Below are 12689 nucleotides of genomic sequence, written 5' to 3'. Positions count from 1 at the left end.
TAGTGAATCTAGATATATATATATATATATATAGATGAATCTAAACATATTTAAAATGTCTAGTATAAATAAAACCATAGTAATAAATTCAAAGAAGCCCTAACCCTTTCTTTTTGGGAAAACAGAAACCAAGAAAAAATCACGGAGCGACGGCATGCGGGCAGATCCAAAAGCCCAAACACCCGCAAATCCAATCTCACCAACGGCTGAGATCAACTCTCCGCTCACGAACCCCTAGCCCAACACGACCACTATATAAGCGCCCTTCTCCGCACCCAGCCAACTCTCTTCCCCGCGAACCCTAGCCCTAGCGCCGCCGCCGCCGCCTCGAGCTCGCGCAGCGCCGCCGCCGCCGCCATGAAGGTACCCATCTCTCCCCTCCCTCACGCGCGGTTGTCCGTCAGGTGGGTGCGGTTTGATCTGACTGTGTGCGCTTGAATCTTTGCGCAGTTCAACATCGCCAACCCGACCACCGGGTGCCAGAAGAAGCTCGAGATCGATGACGACCAGAAGCTGTGAGTGCTCCCCCGCTTCTCTTGATGCTGATCTGTCCTCAAATTCGTGGAAATCCCTTGCACCCCTTTTAATTAATCTAGCATTAGCTAGGCGCAATCCATGATGTTAGCTACTGCGTAGTACGAATGAAATTTCTTATGCTCTTTGAGGCGGACCGAAGCGCGGTAGGTTAATATCTTCTCTTTATTGAGTGAAGATAGCCAAAAAAAAACACAATTGGTAGGTTGTAAATCGTATTACGGATATCTCAAGAGGGAAATATGCTTGGTAGGTACAAAATCGGATTTAGGAAATCTTGTAGGGAAATATGTTTGCAAGTGTTTTCGGAAAGCTTAATGGAATGTGGGTATGGAATCTGTCTGCTGTGTTGGGCCTCTTGGTCAAGTGTTCAATTTTCATTATTATATATATCCAGTCGAGCTTCAGGGAATTGTATTTTTTTGATCTATGGTGGAATATCAGTTGAGGTTTCGTGGATCTTAGGATACTTACAATTACATCCATTCATCAGTTAAATCAGGATGTAGTTTTGGTTTAGTTAGTTCATACAGTTATACTGAAACATGGAGCTTTGTATCCTTCATTTCATGCTGTACAATAAGTGTTGTTTTAATATTGATAGGCGGAACCGTGGAAGAATTATGTTAATTTATCCGTTTCCATTTGTTTTTTAATATTTGTAATGAACTTCTATCATTTGTGTAGCCGAGCATTTTTTGACAAGAGGATCTCCCAGGAAGTCAATGGTGATGCTCTTGGCGAGGTGATTTCTTTGGCAATTAACTCCATGATTCTTTTCCATTGGATGAATTAGATGCTAAATTTGTCTTTTTGAACAGGAATTCAAGGGCTATGTATTCAAGATCATGGGAGGCTGTGACAAGCAAGGTTTCCCCATGAAGCAGGGTGTGCTTACTTCTGGACGTGTCCGCCTTCTCCTCCACAGGGGTACGTGACTAGCTTACATTTCAGTGATTGTGTTTTATTTTACTTTGCTTGTGCAGGTGTTCTAATATGAACATTCCATTTTTATTACTGACAGGCACCCCCTGCTTCCGTGGATATGGCAGGCGTGACGGTGAGCGCAGAAGAAAGTCTGTCCGTGGTTGCATTGTCAGCCAAGATCTCTCTGTCATCAACTTGGTGATTGTAAAGAAGGGTGATAACGACCTTCCTGGTTTGACTGACACTGAGAAGCCCAGGATGAGGGGACCCAAGAGGGCATCTAAGATCAGGAAGTTGTTTAACCTTTCCAAGGATGATGATGTCCGCAAATATGTCAACACTTACCGCAGAACCTTCACTACCAAGAATGGTGAGCATTCCTAACATTGAGTGTTTAACTTGAGTAGTTTTGCTATTCTATGTTTTTTCTGGACTATATTGTGCACCTCTGGTGCTAAGAGGATTCCTTGGGAATTAATAAAAGAACTGTAGTGTCTTGAAATAGCCTATGAATATGTCATCAATTTAATAGTTAGTTTGGAGCTGCTGTGAAAATATCTTGCTCTGTTCAACTCCACTGTCACTAATTACTGTTTTTGTCCTGCAGGCAAGAAGGTGAGCAAGGCTCCTAAGATCCAGAGGCTTGTCACTCCCCTGACTCTCCAGAGGAAGAGGGCGAGAATTGCCCAGAAGAAGCAAAGAATCGCCAAGAAGAAGTCTGAGGCTGCTGAATACCAGAAGCTGCTTGCCCAGAGGCTCAAGGAGCAGAGGGAGCGCCGGAGTGAGAGCTTGGCCAAGAGGAGGTCTAAGCTTTCCGTTGCCAAGGCTGCTGCTGCCACCACTGCATAAGACCCCTATAAGACCTTAAAAAATTATAGATGAGGAACTGTTTGTCGTTGTGATGGATAGACTTCTTCGGTATTTTGGTGCAGTTTTCTGTGGACAAGATGATGCTTTGTCACAATTTTTGAGCACTTGCAATTGCTATGTATTCTGATATAACTTGTGCCACCTATTTACTTGATGTTTTTGCCGTTTAAGTCGAGTGATATCTCATACTGTTTTTTTTCATAGTAGTTTGTAGACATGGTATGCGTTTCACAAGTACTGTTATTTTCAGCCCCAGCTGGCAATGTGATTTGATTCCGTCCTATGTTTCTGTTATATATAACCCCAATTGCTCATTTGATTGAAGTTTATGGCATCGATCGTAATTCATTTTTTGTTCCCAGCGCATTTCGAACTCTTATCAGTATCTGACCTCTTGATTGCGACAGTAATTCTTGGAAGCATGTATCTTAAGCTCTTTCTTTCCTACATCTCTGAATCCTTCATTATTGATGAATTTCTGATCGAGTATCCTCTCATAAGGTAAAGATAATGGCAAATGGGCTATGTTTATGCTAAATTTCATCCGGAAATTGTAGTGAATCCAACTAGCAAAACGCAATTTGTGAATTTCAATGTAAGGTGCACCAACACGGTAGTTAGGAGTACGATGAAAAAAGTTTTAAGTAAAATGACAACTAGTAAAATCAGACATATATTTAGACGAAGAGAATCTCCTTATATATTTAGACGGAGAGAGTAGCGTGGATATCAACATTCTCCGTCCTTACAAACATGCTAAGCTCCCAAAATTTTTGTAATCCAATAAATAAATCGCTTCATGAAAGTTGTTTGTACATTTATCCTTCATATGGCACAGTAGCAATCCTGTTTCGAGACCAGAAATTAACAATTTAAACAGTGTAAGTCGTAAGAATTTTACAGAAAAGAGTAATCGGACTGAGAGTAAACAGGGTAATGGGCAATTGTCTATGGGGACCCACGGCAGATCATGCGAAATAATGTTATTTGCTTTCAACCCAACTTTTCACTTCTACTTATAAACCAAAATTTAAATTTTCAACCTTAAATTTAAAGGTAATCTTTGCTTTAAAGTTTATTTTCCATAATTGGCTCTTAGATGACCAAATATATATAATTTTTATTTACAAATTATTTTTTTTTGTAAATATACTGTTTGGTTTTTTCGATGAAAAACCCAAAAAATCACCCTTTTATATGACAGAAAGTAAACACGGTAGATCATACAAAATAAAGTTTACGTAAAGCCATAGCAACCCGGCTCCGGAGTTATTTCATTCTTTCGATGATTTTCGATCAAGCCTGTATTAATGTAACATAATACAATAGTGTGTAATGGTGTAATGAAACCTTAGCTATGGACTAGTTGATTGATTCTCTCGATGCAATGTTATTTGCGTATCAAGAATGTGTTTATGTAACATTATCCACTCTTGTGATGGTGTGTAACAGTGTACTGCAGGCGTGCAGTTTCAGGTTACAGATCCAATTTCAGGTTACAGAAAAAGGTGAACTGGTGAAGTATGTCAGTTCATTTCGACTAGGCAACGTATGATTGCTGGTATTGATTCAGCTCTCCCCAAACCAAGTGTTCCACATCTTCCCATGACGTCGCAGTCCCCAGCTCCTTCCACAGGCTAAATATGGCTCCCAGGACGTTGTCTTCGTGAAGTATGCAGTAACACCTGAAAACAGTGTGGATTCAATGTACCATCCTTCAACTTCAGCTGACAAACCAAGAGAATCAACAAGGATGCAATCATGCAAGTGTTTGTGCGTTGTTCAGTATACACAACTTGCAGAGGAGTTGTGGAGTTCAGGCACTGCTTCCATTTATTGCATAGGAAGAAGCATGAGCAATGAGTTCTATCAAAGGCAAGTTAACCGGAGCTATGAGATCATGGAATATTAGTTCAATTTTCAATCAAAGTTGGTCATGATGCATTCAGATTGAATTTTAAGATGGCCATTAGATCCTGTAAGCTCTAATTTTCTCTTTATAACTGATACTGGTTCTATCCTAGAATTTGATGGGCATCTAAATAACAGAGTCCAAGAAATTTATGGATTTTGCCAGAGTTACAGTTTCCAGTTACCAAGAATGACAAGCTTCACTCTTATTTCTGAGAAAGAAAGATACATACATTGCACGATATGATGCTTTGCTGAATTTCGAATTTTGTATTGACTTGTAGATATCGTTATTTGATTCTCCTCTCAGAAAAGGAAGCTGATAGCTTCGTAAAAAGTGCCTGAGAAGTTCAATATCACCACGGAATACATCCAAGTGCAGCGGAATGAGGTCACATAGAGGATCCCCTGTTAAAACAATCAACAATAAATACAACTGATCAAATTCATGTAAAATTTACTAAAATTTGAAAGGCTTGGTCAGTTTTGTGTGGGTGGAGTGTTGACGAAATTCGTACTAATCTCCAAAATCAAAAGATCACAAATAAACCCCCCACGTTCATATATCACCTAAGGTTGTACAATTAGATCTTGTTGTTCCAGAAGGAAATCAGCAGGGTTTCAAAATGCAATGATAACCACTCGGTTGAGGTGGTCCACAATGGTAAAGTCAGCCACGTTCAAAAAATTCTAAACAAAAATTCAAATATTTGATAAAATTTATCTGAATTTCACTGGTTTTTATCAATAACCAGTCGGTTATCGTGATAATCGGTGAAATAGTTAAGGAGTAATAATCGGTCAGTGATTGCATTTTCAAACACTGGAAATGAATGAGCAACCGAAATAGGCAACTCGGTTCATGCAATCTTGCATGATTATCCTATCTTCAATTTCATCAATCATTGATGAACAATCACATAATTTTTAATGAAGACGTACAAAAAACCGCACAATCAATCTGTTTCTTTCCAAAAAAATGTTAGCTGGATGCTCACCAATGGACAGATCACTGAAATCAATGATATGGATTGCATCCATTTTATTCAGATCTTCATCAGTAATGCAATCAGCGGAAGTTCCTGGTTCTGTGGTCCCCTCAATGAGAATGTTATCATCCATTATATCTGAATGTATCCAAGAAGGTTCCACATAGACTGAGTCACCATCACCATCCTAATTATTCAATGAGAGAACGTTGATGTCAAAGTTTGATAGCGGATACATATAACTAATCTAAAACACATTAGTACATTACCTTAGCAAACTTGATTAAAACACTCATATCACCAGGGAGATATTCTTCAGCTTTTTCAATTAGAACTTGTGGAATGAAACTACCCCTACATAGATAAGTAAATAATGTTACGGTGCTAATATCAATATCATATTGTGATTGGCTGTTTGCATGTGAGGATATAGTAAGTCACTCCCAAATAAATGCATAGTCATTGCAACTTAGATTTTGCTTATGTTAAATAAGGAGAAGAGTGAAATGCATAGTAACTCGACTACTAGTTCTGGACAAGCCTCAAGCAATGTTTTCGGAACTCCAAGGAAACAATCTAACATAACCTGTAGTGAACCTTTATATATTTCAAAAATACTCTTCGTATTCACATCAGATGCAACTTATTTTGGAGGATGTACTTTCTGTCAAATAATGAAAAAATAACTTTCTTGACAAATAAAAAACAGAGCAAAGAAAATATCATGTTTTTAGTGACTGAAAACCTATGCTGACAAACCAGCTTCAAAAGATTTCCACTTACCAGTTACTTAGATGCTTCTTTATGTTTTTCCTTCTTTTGTTGAGAGTAGAAACTACTTGTTTCCATTCAGGTGGAACATATGCAACATTAATAATTGAATTTTCCTTTCCTTTGATATCGCCGTTCCCAGATTTGCATACATGTTCCACGTGTGGAAGGGGTAATTGATGAATATTTCGCATTTGAACTCCCAAGGATGATGCAACATTCAAAACATCAGTCTTGGACAATGTGTCACGTCTGAAAAATGGAAAAACAAGTTAAGTTCATATTTCTAAAATAAATTAGAAGAATCACACTTCTCTTAAGTAAACAAAGACTTACACGCGAGCAAAAATATCCCCTTTGCATTTTCTGGTAACCATGTAAGGCCAAATTGGTTTATCTGGAACATCAGTTGAATTACTCAATCCAAACAGTTGCTTGCTCCATAACCCAAGAGGAAAAGAGCCAGTTGCGCAAGGAACCTCCAAAGGGTAGTATTTAGCCAGAACATCTGGTATTCCTTTTCCATCCCATGGGACTGTCCTGTAGACACCATCCTCATACACAAGAAAGCCACTTGCAATGATCTCAGGGACGTGGTTGATCAAAGGTGAGCCAAGTTTCCTCAGAAGATCATAGAACTCAAGCTGCAGCCAGAAAAAGATCATTATCAGAAGTGAGACCTCCAATCCAACGAAGTTCCTAAGTTGTAGAACCAAACACAATACCTCTGTGCCCAAACCATGTATAGAATAACCCAAGCCTCCTTCAGCATAAATTTTAATAACATTGTTAGAAACAATGAAGACCTGAAAAGTTTTCAGTATAGGTTAAATATATTACGTTGTCACCCAACTGGCGAGCAAATTTATGAACAACTTGTCATGGCACCATAAAGAGTATTTGCAGACAAATCTACTGAAGTTAGCCCCACTAAACTGAAGCACAGAGTGCATAAAGTTGTAGTCTGTGTAGTCAGGCACCGTGGTTGTATACTTGGCCAATGAACTCATGTTTCTTTCCTTGGCCTTCTCAACATTAGCTAGGCTTTTTTTTTTTCCCTTCGATCCCTCCCTCCACCCAAAAAGAAATAATAATAACAACAAATAAAATGCAACATGAAATTTTAAATTCCTTACTGTTGTGATATCCATAAGAAATGGGCTTTATAACCAATATGCTACTATAAATATTCTCAGTGCTTTGTTTGAACTTCAAGTGTTACGGGCACTGACAAGTGACCGTAGGTAGTATGAGTGGCGTACAGGAGGGCGAGGCCCTAGCAGACTCGACCCCCTGTCCATGGCGACAGAGGAAGAAAGGAAGCAGGGGATGAGAAATCAGAGAAAAAAGGTGAGATGGAGATTGGACAATCTTGCTTGCCTTACTCCCTGATAACTGACCCCTAAATAGACTTACAATGAACTGAAATCTGCTACTAATGAGGAGATAACAAACTGCTAACATACTTATGCTACGATAACTATTTCTTATCCGATAATGCAACTGAATACGTTGACATCCCTTGGCGGCGGCACATATATACCAGTCTGACCCTAACATCAAGGTGTCCATTTTAACAAGCCACAATGGTTTACGGACAATTTAAACTTAAATGTTTCCATAAGACTGCACTTACTGGGTTGCTACCTGTGCCAACAGGAAGCTTCTCATCTTCACAAGGTAGCGGCAAACTATGGCATGCAGTTATTTCCTCTAAGCATGAATACCACTTGTCTGCATTAATTGCTAGACATGCACCCTGCAGGAACAATCGCACACCATTTTCATACAAACAGAAAATCAAGGACTATAAAACTTTATATTATTGTCAGGACAAATCTCACCTTCCATATTAGTTCTCTCAGTTCAGGTTTAAGAACCCATAGCCTACGAAGCCATTCTCTTGCTTCTCTCTGCCCAATTGAATTAGTAGGGCTCCAGACAGAAGAATAGTGATCCTTATCTTTCTCCAGGAATTGGGATATGAAGTCCACATCGTACGAGAAAACTTGGTCCCCCAAGCTTTCATGAACATCTGAGAACTCAAATGCAGAGCACTGATTTGAATTAAGTGAAGTTCTTACTGGCTCTGGAGTTTTCAGTCTTTTTTCCTTACGGGTCATATCAGAGTGATTCCATCTACTCATTATACTAGGACGCTTTTCAATATCTTTAATAGATTTGCCTGGAACAGCAAGTAAGCCAGCACGGCAAACTCCTTTGTGACAGTAACCAGGTGCCATATCGAGACATACATGCTCAAAATTTGATTGATTGACAAAGTTTTGTGTCACAGCAACTGTCATCTCAAGGTTCAAAACACAATGCCACCACCCACTAGGAACAAATATGGTCTCTCCTGGTAATTGTGTGCACTCCAGTGGCTTCTCGTGCTCAGCAAGATTTGGATAGATATCTAGCCACCACTGGAAGACAAACAAATTAATTCGAGTGATATGGAGAAACAAAGAGATGTCTGAAGGAAAGCAAAAGCAGTTGTGAGTAAAGCACCTGCAAAGATGTTGGAGTATCAATATCAACATCACCATCTTCATCACTGACATGTACTGTGACACCACCTGGCACTCTTCCAGGAGGGTAAAGTGCCCACCTATGAAATAAGATGGGACGCTATTAGTGGACTACTCATTTAAATTTTCTGACATTTTTTGAGAGCGAGCATGGTCGATGCAAGCACTCAGGGGCAGAACCAAGATTTGATCACGCCTAGTGTTGAGTTAATGTGCCCTTCAACATTTCTAGAATTTACATGGTAATTTGTCAAGATTTCAACGGGATTAAGCCCTAGTTGCCCCACCCTTGTCTCCAACTCTGCACACACTCAACACACAGCACTTACACCACACACCTGTTTCCCCTACACATTTTGGATTTTATCAAAGGCACTGAAGGCCTCCAAAGGTGTGAGCGCACACTTTCCTACTGAATGTGCTCCTGAAATTAGTATGCCAGTCTAGGACTTGAACCCTAAATCCTATTGGGCTTGGTGCACTGCATGCCTCATCATACAGCCAGCACAAATGAGCATCCAACATATACATTCTTTCATCCAGAATAGAAAGTTGCAGGACTGATGATTAACATCAATAGTGAGTATATGGAGGTGCAAATTTTGCCAAAGTAATTTTGGAAAATTTAAAATAGTTAAGTGTTATAACTACATGTGAATGACTCAGGAGCACCATCAGGTAACACCTATAATCCTATATTAAATAAAATGACGCCAACCTTTTTCGGCCACAAAGAAGAGTATTCCAGGCACTGGTCAATCCTGGATCAACATGCCAAGAAGCACCCGATCTCTCTGGTCCAATAATAAGCCATCTGTAAGCTGGTCGTTGGTCATAATCCATGATATCAAAGAAATCTTCTTGGAATAGATGAGGGACATTGTAATCTTCCAATAATGCAGGTGCTGATTCTCCAAACTGTAATGATATGTCAATTCAGATTCTATTTTTGAAGTTTCCACAACAAGCAAAGTAAGTTATGATCACCTTATCATCAAATATGTAAAGCGGGTCTTCATCATGCTGGAGTTGCATGTAAGAAACATAATCTTGTAGTTTCATTTTTATCTTTTTAGGGCTCCTCTGAGATATTCTAAAGGGAACTTCACCATAATCATGTGCCAGTTGCTGCACTGTCCATTTAGTCCTTGCTGGCCAGGTTTCAGCCAGCTTAGTAAGCAAAACCTAGCAGTGCCAACACAAATAATGTGCTTTCAGGAAACAAACGCAATAATGAGAAGAATGTACAAATTCCACACTGTTCAGTATGAAGTAAACAAAAGATTAAATCAGTTCTTACTGGACATTTTCTATCATACTGGGAGCGAAATTGATCCAGAGAGAGGTCATCTTTCCTTTCCACATGTCCATTGTCAAAGGAGAAGGTACTCAAATTAGTAAAACACCTGTACCATCTCCTGTACAAGTGCAAGGAATTGAACCCTGAAGGAAATTAAGTGTATAAGGAGGAGATTATATAAGAAGAGTGAGCAAGCATAAAGGATACAGATATTACCATCAAAGTGGCGAGGCTTCTGACAAATCTCATCATTTTCTGAACAAAGATTAAGTCTGAAAGTGAAGCAATCAGTGTGTAACCTTTTTAGTGATCATAATAGTTCTATGCGAATGATTTCTAAGATACTGAGAATACTACAGTAGAATGTAACAGACACAGCAACATATTTCTGCACTAAAAGGGACACGACAAGATAGAATTGCCACATACCTAGAAAATGCCGTTTTCTTCCAAGAACCTCTATACACAAGAAGACCCCCAACAGAAAGACACTTGCTCATCCAGAGAGGCTCCTCATTGCAAAGTATGTACATGACACTGTCAAGAAGTTAAAAAAATGCCAGGTCACATCCTACTACATAGTAAGGTAGAGCCACTAGGCACAACTGTTATAAGAAAGCAAAGTTTCATATCAAGGCCAAGGAAGAAGTTAATAGTGTAGTATTTATTTGCTTACCTCCATTAATCAATCACATCAATACCACTGCCCTAATCAGAATAATCATGTGCCCATTACACATGAAATGCTCCCAAGAAGAAAACCAAAACAAACTGACCATACGGTAATGATTTCCTATCTGCTTGTCCCCTAACAAGCATATCATATATACATCATATTGTAAAATAGGACAGATTATTAGTATGAAGTAGCGTGGCTTTAGTTCTTGAATCGGTTCAACTGGTTAACTACCATTAGTGCAATTAGGCTCATTTTCCACCATATATAGTAATTTTTATCATTTTATGGAATGCACTATATATATATATTCCCCAAAGCACTATATAACAAGCATATCATATATAATAATAGTGCTGTATGGAGTATTAAATAAACTGACGACGATCAAACAAAACTCACGATATAATTTGCCAGTCCACAAAGCAATCATGACGCTAATTACTCACAATCTAACCATCATAACCTCGACATTTCCAACAACCAGGAGCAGTTCGCAGATGCATACAAACGAAAACCGGCAGAGAGAAAATCCAAGGGGTGGGGGGGAGCTGAACCTGCTGACGCAGGCGAGGCGGCCGATGTCGGTGGGCGGGAGGAGGTCGACGACGGCGCAGAGCAGGTCGTCGGGGAGCACCGCGAGGGCGCCGAGCGCCGGATCCCTCCGGCCGTTCCCCGCCGCGGCTTCTCCCATCGCCGGCGGGTTGCGCAGCTGGTGGGGCGGGAGGGGATTTCAGATCGGTGGGAATCCGACCGAAGAGCGCGTGCCACTGGGGAATTTTTATAGGTGAGTTGACTGTTCTGGTTTCGTGAAAAATTTGCCCAAGCAGTGGATGAAAATCATCGGGGAGTTTAAGATCTTGGGAAGGTAGTTGTTTTATAATCTGAAAAAACTGATTTTTTTTGTTTTTTTAATTCTATATTCAGAAACTAAGATACTGTTTAGAGAAGTTTTTAGCAGTTTCAACTTCTTACAAAATCTATATAATTTACAACGCTATCTTCCGAGAATATGAAGTTGTGAAACCAAAAAATTAACTAGAAGCTAGCTAGAAAATCTCGCCTTTCTATATTATGAGAAGTCAATTTCTCATTGGTTGCTGCTTAGAATCGTAAGTCTCTTAGATAGGGCTTATTTGGACTTGTAAGCTGACTTTTAAAATAAAAATATAAGCCTAAATAAACAAGTAGCCTTTAAATTGTTTTTTAAAAAGTCAAAGCCACTCTTGCACGGTTAGCCTAAAAGTTACTCTCTTCGTTTTTCGATTTACGCTGTTGAGCCTAAAAGTTACTCCCTTCGTTTTTCAATTTACGCCGTTGAGTTTTGGATTTATGATCATTCATATTATTTAAAATTATCCAAGTATACAAAATTATAAATCATATTTGAAGTTAATTTAATAATAAATCAAATCATTACAAAACAATCAATAATTATATGAATTTTGTGAATAAGGCGAAAGATCAAACGTAAATTCAAAAATCAACGATGTGAATTAAAAAAAAACAGACGGAATAGTTTCGAGTAGCTTTTTTTTAGTTTATTTGGTATAGAGCCATCACATAACCATTAGTTTTGAAACATTAAAGCCTCCTACTTATAAATCATATAAACCAACATTAAAGCCACCGATTTATAAATCATATAAACAAAAAAGTCGGAATTTAGAACAATCAGCCTTAAACCTAGACAAAGAAAGCCTAAGGTGGTTTTGGTATTTTAGTCCTAGGACTAAAAATTAGTCACTGTACTAAAATTATTAGTCCATGCTGTTTGGTTAGAGAAACTAAAAGAGAGTAAAAGCGCATTATATATAGAAATTTTAGTTAGGGAGCATGTGTGAAAGGAAATTTTAATCCCAATAAGTACCTATGAAAGGGACTAATAGACTAATATAATTTTACTTTCTTTTAGTACTTCCTGTTTGAGTTTTTAGGGACTAAAAGAGACTAAAGTGGAGAGACTAATGAATTAGTCATCTAAACCAAACCGAACCTAGTACTGTTTGGATCTTCTGCCTTCTAAAGATTTTATATAAGAAACTGCACCTGCCAAAAACTTCCGTTTGAACGATGTCTCCAATGGCCGGTTTGCATGCAGTTGGAAATCTTCAAAACTTCTTTGGGGGATCAGCTGCAGCTGCTTCAATGCGGAAGACGGGGGGGCCGGTGGTGGATTT

At 39.0% G+C, this 12689-nt stretch overlaps 2 protein-coding genes across 2 annotated transcripts; one reads left to right on the top strand and one right to left on the bottom strand.

Annotated features, from left to right (window-relative positions):
* The first annotated feature begins 313 nt into the window (after positions 1-313).
* On the top strand, positions 314-2499 carry LOC102709721 (40S ribosomal protein S6). The gene is made up of 6 exons (XM_006650090.3): positions 314-363; positions 451-515; positions 1222-1279; positions 1356-1464; positions 1559-1831; positions 2069-2499. Exons 1-6 carry the CDS (start codon positions 358-360, stop codon positions 2308-2310), a joined length of 753 nt encoding a protein of 250 aa, XP_006650153.1. The 5' UTR covers positions 314-357; the 3' UTR covers positions 2311-2499.
* A 1068-nt stretch (positions 2500-3567) lies between these two features.
* On the bottom strand, positions 3568-11339 carry LOC102702083 (F-box protein At1g78280). The gene is made up of 16 exons (XM_006651395.3): positions 11067-11339; positions 10263-10370; positions 10050-10105; positions 9834-9976; positions 9521-9718; positions 9252-9451; positions 8514-8613; positions 7847-8428; positions 7639-7761; positions 6728-6808; positions 6339-6646; positions 6015-6254; positions 5501-5585; positions 5241-5418; positions 4476-4650; positions 3568-4016 (listed from the first exon to the last, which is right to left on the bottom strand). The coding sequence occupies exons 1-16, from the start codon at positions 11201-11203 to the stop codon at positions 3872-3874; spliced, it is 2859 nt and encodes a 952-aa protein (XP_006651458.2). The 5' UTR covers positions 11204-11339; the 3' UTR covers positions 3568-3871.
* Positions 11340-12689: the final 1350 nt, after the last annotated feature.

This window comes from Oryza brachyantha, chromosome 3 (assembly GCF_000231095.2).
Source record: "Oryza brachyantha chromosome 3, ObraRS2, whole genome shotgun sequence".
NCBI lineage: Eukaryota > Viridiplantae > Streptophyta > Magnoliopsida > Poales > Poaceae > Oryza > Oryza brachyantha.
This window is presented reverse-complemented; position numbering and strand designations above follow the sequence as displayed.

Excerpts from the sequence above, each read along its gene's own strand:
- LOC102702083 (XM_006651395.3), bottom strand. The coding sequence starts at position 11,203 with ATGGGAGAAGCCGCGGCGGGGAACGGCCGGAGGGATCCGGCGCTCGGC. Across the intron at positions 10,106-10,262 it reads AAGAAAACGGCATTTTCTAG|ACTTAATCTTTGTTCAGAAA; the intron begins GTATGTGGCAAT and ends CTTCACTTTCAG. Across the intron at positions 5,419-5,500 it reads TTTTAATCAAGTTTGCTAAG|GATGGTGATGGTGACTCAGT; the intron begins GTAATGTACTAA and ends TTGAATAATTAG.
- LOC102709721 (XM_006650090.3), top strand. Across the intron at positions 1,465-1,558 it reads CCGCCTTCTCCTCCACAGGG|GCACCCCCTGCTTCCGTGGA; the intron begins GTACGTGACTAG and ends TATTACTGACAG. Across the intron at positions 1,832-2,068 it reads AACCTTCACTACCAAGAATG|GCAAGAAGGTGAGCAAGGCT; the intron begins GTGAGCATTCCT and ends TTTGTCCTGCAG.